The sequence below is a fragment of the Macadamia integrifolia genome, chromosome 5 (assembly GCF_013358625.1).
Source record: "Macadamia integrifolia cultivar HAES 741 chromosome 5, SCU_Mint_v3, whole genome shotgun sequence".
Classification (NCBI taxonomy): domain Eukaryota; kingdom Viridiplantae; phylum Streptophyta; class Magnoliopsida; order Proteales; family Proteaceae; genus Macadamia; species Macadamia integrifolia.
The window spans coordinates 36980136-36987365 of NC_056561.1; the positions used below are offsets into that span (position 1 = coordinate 36980136).

At 42.0% G+C, this 7230-nt stretch overlaps 1 protein-coding gene across 1 annotated transcript; it reads left to right on the top strand.

Moving 5' to 3' along the window:
- Positions 1 to 1108: 1108 nt before the first annotated feature.
- LOC122078054 lies at positions 1109 to 2439 on the top strand. Its single transcript, XM_042643927.1, has 2 exons — positions 1109 to 1292; positions 1403 to 2439. Exons 1-2 carry the CDS (start codon positions 1109 to 1111, stop codon positions 2437 to 2439), a joined length of 1221 nt encoding a protein of 406 aa, XP_042499861.1.
- Positions 2440 to 7230: the final 4791 nt, after the last annotated feature.

Consider the following 7230-nt stretch of genomic DNA (forward strand, 5'->3'; position numbering starts at 1 on the left):
CACCTTTTGAACTTGGATCACCCCAGATGTGTAGTAGTGAGAAACCTTATCTCAACATGGAATAAATGTATACCAATATCCATGAACTAAAAAAGATAATGACTTCCCTCTTGAGAACAGACTAGTCTCACTAATAGGACGATCTACCTACAATCAAACTCACATATAACCAAAAGATACTTTAAAGCACACTAAGATTAATCTTAGTCAAAGATAATGTGGTTATAAATACTAATCCCACTCCATACCTTACTAAAGGGTCTACAGAAATACAATTATTGAAAGAAAAATTACAGAGGCTTGAATACACACTAACGAATACTAGTAAATTCTCACGTGCAAATGCACATGTGGTCAAATATTTAGATACAAATTCAATTATTTTAGATTAGTTATATTTAAATATTAGTTTAATTCCTTTAGAAAATATATTGGTCTTGAAGAATGTACTAAACTAATTAGTTTACTATAACTTCAACTTCTTAAAAGAAGGCCTAGTGTCAAGATACAATCGTATCGAAACAATGAAAAAATTGAATCTAGTAGGTAATTTTATTTTCAGGAATAAAAAGAGTTAATGCATAATATTTTTGTTCCTATGCCTAGTGTAACCTTGATCTCTTAGTGAAACTCAAATGATAGATAGCATAGTTATCATGGTGTCAAATCGATCCAAGGTGATGGAGGGGTGACTAATCGATTTGGCGATGAATCACCCATTATGGCATTACCATGACAGTCAAATCACCCATGTGTCATTTTTTATTTTTCCTATTTTCTAAAGTTATTTAGCATGCTACAACCCTACAATATATGCCTTATAACATATAAAACCAACATTAAGCAACATCAAATCATAAAAAAATTAACATAGCCATATCATGTCATAAAAAATCAACATGAATGATTGACTTATATAGTTATACATCAAGTCATTAAGTCATAAAAAATCAACGTGTACATCAAGTCACAAAACTAAAAAGTAAAATGCTAACCTGTGATTGAAGCTTGAAAGCAATGATTAGAAGCAAGTGAGCAACATAAACAAAGTAAAAGGTATATATATCAATATATCATATATACATCAGAGATATATTGGAGAGAGAGGATGGAGAGTGGTGGTGAGTTAGCGTTTTGCTCTATGCTCCCTGCTGGATGGCCACCAGATAGAGGAAAGCAGAAATTGATCACAGACTTCTGGCCGATGGAAATGAGGGATGATGATGAGGGTTGTGTTGAAGTCTCGTCACCGGCTCACAATGGCAACAGGGAGCCACTCACGGTGGCTTCAGGTCCTATTGAAGGAGGCCGACAGCGGCTCATGGACTAAAGAAATCCTATGCAAAAGCTGTTGGGAGTACCTTTCCAGAGGTAAGCGAACTTCCTGACCCTGTTCACTCAGGAAACTCCACGAAGGTGATTATTCCCCAAGACACATATGAAGATCGTCTAGGAAGATATCGATTTGCCTTAATTGGTAGAATCAACTTCCATCATGTCTTTTTGGACAACGTTCGAAGGGAGGCTCATGAGGCTTGGAATCTGCAGGGCGCCGTGAAGATGGTGCCCATGGGCAAGGGCGTCACCATCTTCCAGTTTGCCTCTGAGGGTGACATGGTCACTATATGGCGGAGGAGCCCTGTGAAGGTTAGAGGTCAGCTAGTGCGCTTCCAGCGTTGGCACCTTGATTTCAACATTCATGAAAAACCTATCAATAAGGTTCTTGTCTGGGTGAGATTTCCAGAATTACCATTGGAGTACTGGCATGAGAAAGTGCTTTTGACAATGGCAAAAGCTTATGGCCGTTCTCTTGCGTTAGATCAACGCACGAAAAATGTGATGTATGGTAATTGTGCTCGAGTCCTTGTTGAAATGGAGATCGGAGGCTTGAGACCAGAAGAGATTCAGGTTGAGCGTAAGCAGCCAGGGACTGAGAATCTATTCTGGTTCAAGCAGAAACTATTTTATGAAGATGCTATGGGGAAGTGTGGATACTGTAAGAAGGTAGGACACATCATTGGAGACTGCAGGAAAAAAATCGTAGAGTCCAAGGCTGCTTGTCATGTGAATGATGGTGGTATCCCAGGTGCAAACTATGTAGACGAACCACCAAGGGACTCGGTGGCTCCCACAACCTTATCTTCCACGCGAAGATTGCAGCAGTATAACGGAGCTGGTATCATCCATGGGGGCGGCTCAGCCTTGTGCGGTGGTGGGGCAACCGCTCATAGAGAAGATGAGAATCAAATGGAGAATATTTCTGTTATGGAAGTTGACTCCGAAAAGGAAACTAATTTATCGGAATCAATTACTCCCCAGTCTAGGCGTCCTTTGGAGATGGAGATGAATATTCCCTTAGCAAATATGAAAGCTACTTCAAATTTTGAATTAGAGTCCAATATTCCTTTAGTTAATATGGACAGTCATTCAAAATTTTAATTTGGATCAAATATGGACGTAAATTCTGGAATAGAGATTGTGATTGGATCTGATAATGAGGTGGCTGCTCTGGATTTGGGTATGGAGCAGGGCTCCTTTGACCCTCACGACCCACCGGACCCTCTCTTGCACAGCGTCGATGCCAATCAGGCCATGGCAAATCAGACGGAAGGAGTGCACCGCAGTCTGCGATATGCTAATCGCGATGGCCATGCTATCGTTTCTGGTACAGGCAGGTCCGATTCTATTGGTGCAGGAAGATTGAACAGTGTTAGGGAGATTGACTTTGCCGCCTTACAAAGAGAATCTGAGGTTAGAAATCAGAAGAAAAAGGGCAAGCAGGTGAATGTGGTGGATCGGTCTCGTGCTAGGACTGATCAAACCACCCCCACATGTTATCATGAAGCTCCTGTTCTGGAACATTCGTGGTATTAAGAAGGTTGCTGCCAGGGTAACCTTATCTAAAATTGTTCGCAAAAATTCTCCTGATTTAATTTGTATTGCAGAGCCTATGATCCCTGTGATCAAGTTTCCAAGGTTGTTTTTTAATAAGCTCGGGTTTGCGTCGGAGTTAATTCACAATGATACGAATGACTCGCAGCCTAGCCTTTGGATTTTGTGGAAGGAAAATTTGAAAAAGCCTTCGATAATCTCCATGTCTGATCAGCAAATTTCTTTTGATCTTGAGTGGAATGATAGAGTTCTTGAATTTTCAGTGGTTTATGCCAAGTGCTTAAGAGCTGAGAGAAGGGATCTTTGGCTGGATATGGCCACTAACCCTTCTGGTCGTCCAAGAATGATTATCGGGGATTTCAATGTGACCTTATTTGATAATGAGAGAAGAGGACCTGGAAGATTTTTCTTAGGGGCTGCATCTGAATTTGGAGCCATGGTTGATGCCACATCTATGATCCAAATTCCTTCCTCTGGCAAGAAGTTCACCTGGAGCAACAACAGAATGTCTGGCAATGTGATAGCTGTCCTAGATAGAGCTTTTGTGAGCGAAGATTGGTTGAACTCCTTTGATGATTGCTCTCAGAAGGTCCTCCCCCGAATTGCTTCGGATCATGCTCCCCTGCTAGTCTCCTCTAGGCTCTCATCTAAGCCTAAGAACTTCCCTTTCCGCATCAACAAAATTTGGTTGGACCACCCTGAGTTTATGGATATGACTCGGGAAGCATGGAACATGAACCTGATCGGCTTTGCTACATTTATCTTATATCAGAAGCTAAAGAGTTTAAAGCCTGTTATCAAATCTTGGTCAAGAAGGGCCTTTCCTAACCTGAATCAAGAGGTTGATAGTGCGAGGACTGAGTTGGAGACAGTTCAATCTCGCATAGAGGAAGAGGGCTATTCTGAGCATCTTTTTGACTTGGAAGCTGATGCAAAGACTAGGCTCTGGAAAGCCATTGACAATCATGAGAAACTTTGGGCTCAAAAGTCCAGAATTAGATGGTTGAAAGAAGGGGACAGATGCTCTAGATTTCTTCATGTTATGACTCGTATAAAGAGATCGAGGAACTCCATCAGGAGCATTATCACAGAGAGTGGGGTTGAGATAAGTGATCAGGGTCAGTTAGGGAGCTATTTGGCAGATTTCTATGGGGAGTTCCATAAGAGGATCGAGCTAGATACTCAACCCCAAATTTTCAATTGCATTCCCAATATTCTTCATGACCTAGATAGACTTATGTTGGACTCCATCCCCTCTGATGATGAGATTAAACGAGCAGTTTGGGACTTGGATCCTGATAGTTCTCCAGGTCCGGACGGGTATTCAGGAGCTTTCTTCAGAACCTGCTGGGAGGTGGTGAACATTGATGTATGCAGGGCGGTGAAAGGGTTCTTCTCTTCAGGTATTCTCCCTCATGGAATCAATAATAATTTTTTGTTACTAATTCCTAAGGTGAATGATGCCAGATCATTAGATAAATTCCATCCATTATGCATGGGGAATTTCTTCTCAAAATTCTTTCAAAAATCTTGGCATCCCGTATCTCTATAGTCCTTCCTATACTTATTTCTCAGGAGCAAGGAGCTTTCCAAAAGGGCAAAGTAATCCAGACGAATATTGGGTTGGCTTTTGAGTTAACCAACCTGATGGGAAATTCATCCAGGGGAAGCGGCCTAGGCTTGAAGCTTGACATAAGGAAGGCCTTTGACACCATTTCATGGGAATTTCTATTCCAGGTCCTTAGCAGATTTGGGTTCTCTGACACTATGATAGGATGGATCCACATGATTCTAAGGTCTGCTAGAATTTCTGTTCTCCTCAATGGCGACCCTGTGGGCTATTTTGAAGTAAGTAGAGGTCTCCGGCAGGGCGACCCCATCTCCCTCATATTATTCATTATTGTCGAGGAAGTTCTTTGCCGTGGATTAAAGGATCTGGCTGCCAAGAATCTTATCAAGTCTATTGTTGGTCCCCGTGGAGCTGAAATTCCTACCCATCTTCTCTTCGCTAATGATGTTTTCATATTTATGAACGCCTCTAAAAGGTATATAAGAAACCTCAGGGTTTTCCTTGATAGCTACCAAAGCAGCTCAGGTCAATTTTTCAATTTAGAAAAAAGTAAACTGTTTTTGGGGAAAATCCCTTCGGCGAGAAAGTAGTGGCTCTCTGATGAGTTGAATATTACAATCTGTTCTTTTCCCACCAAATATCTGGGTGTCCAAATCTTCCAAGGTCGTGTGAAAAGGGAGCCCCTTCTCCCTGTGATGGATAAAATCAAAGCAAAATTAGCGGGTTGGAAGGGAAAACTTCTCTCTATGGCTGGTAGAGTGGAGTTAGTTAAATCAGTCATTTCTGGTATGCCTTTGCACAACTTCTCTATATACTGGTGGCCTGCTACCATGATTAAATGCCTTGAAAAATGGATGCGGAACTTCTGGACAGGGGAGACTGATAGCTCCAAAGTTGTAATTGTCAAATGGGATCAAGTCTGTAAGCCCAAGAAGGAAGGTGGCCTTGGTATCCGTAGACTCAGGGATGTTAATAAGGCCCTAATTGCCAAACTAGCGTGGAAGATCAAGCATGGCGACTCTCATCTTAGCAAAATTATTAGAGCAAGATTCTTGTCTAGCTATAGTAGACCCAAGAGAGCCTACAAATGCTCCTCCATTTGGCCAGGGGTAAGGAGAATGTGGAAGTTTGTATCTGATAATGAGAGGTGGATCATCGGCAATGGAAGACACATTGACTTCTGGAGAGATAATTGGGTAGGGGCTCATTCTATTTGGGAGCTATCGGAGTTGGGGGAGGACGTGATTCGCAATCCTGCTCCTTCAGTGTCAGATTTCATTGATGAAGGTCGCTGGATGATGCCTCAGGTGGAGTCCTTTTTCTTAAAGGACATTTTCTCAAAAATCAAGGGCATAAACCTCCCATCGTTGCCTATGGAGGACCGACGCATTTGGAGCTTAGATCCAATGGGGCACTTCACCGTTAAGTCTGCCTGGAATGCCCTTAGGTCCGCATCATCTTCGGTTTCTTGGGATAAGGTTATCTGGCATAAATTCCTTCCGCCATGGCTCTCTACCCTGGGTTGGCGCTGGTTGCATGACAAGATCTCTACTGATGAGAAAATTCAATCTAGAGGAATTCACCTTCCTTCTAGGTGTGATCTATGTGGCTTCAGCTCTGAGTCTACCTTCCATTTATTCCTTGATTGCAGCTTCTCAACTAAGTTATGGAGGAAGGTTTTAGACTTGTTTAACGTAGCCTGGACCAACAAAGATTCAGTGATAGACATGGTTGTTTGGTGGCGCAACAAGGGCAAAGGATGGTCTTTAAAGATGGGCTGGACGTTCAGTTTTCTTGTTACGATGGCTGCGATTTGGAATGAAAGAAATCAGAGGCGCTATGAGAGTAAATCGAGAAGGGCAGCATTAGTCCTTCGTGGCATTAAAAGTGAGATTTCTTTTTTATGTAGTAGCCAAAAATTCTACCCCAAATCTGTAGAGGACCTCATTATCTATAGAACACTTAATCTTGGTACTGCTCCCCGTAGCAGACAAGGCATTTTGGAAGTCCATTGGTGCAAGCCTATCCAGACTTGGGTGAAGCTAAATGTTGATGGGTGTTCCCTTAGAAACCCTGGTCGTGCAGGATGCGGAGGTATTTTTCGAGACCACCAGGGGAGAATGATGCGGTGCTTTAGTTTCTCCCTGGGCGTGGATTTCAGATTTTCAGCTGAGATTTGGAGCATCATTAAAGGCATTTTGATTGCTCAAGACCTGCATATATCTCACCTTTGGATCGAGTCCAACTCATCTGCGGTGGTTTCCCTCTTTCACCACAGGCTCATTCCATGGTTTGTGTATCAAGAATGGTGCTATCTCCTTTCATACTTGATCTCTGTAGAGTGGAAGATTACTCACTGCTTCAGGGAAGCTAATCCTGTTGCTGACTACTTGGCAAAGATAGCGGCTTCATCTGGAGCCTCCTCTGATGAGGCTACCCTGCCTCCTATGTTGATCAATGAGCTGATTACAGATGAAGGGGGGCGGCCTAGATATAGATTTTATTCTTAGCAGCGCTGAGCCTCTGCTGATGGCTTTGCCGAAGGTGGAGGCTCAGCCTTTGCTTTTGTATCATATTTTCCTCTCTTTTTTTCTCCTTTAATATAATCTGATCTTTTAGCAAAAAAAAAAAGAGATATTTATTCGAAAATATAATAATAGATCAAATGATAAGCAAAGTGGCTAACCTATTAAGCTATTAATGACTTACTGAAGCAATGAAGCTTAATAGCAAATGAACTCAACATTAAAAAAAAAAAAAAAAAAAAA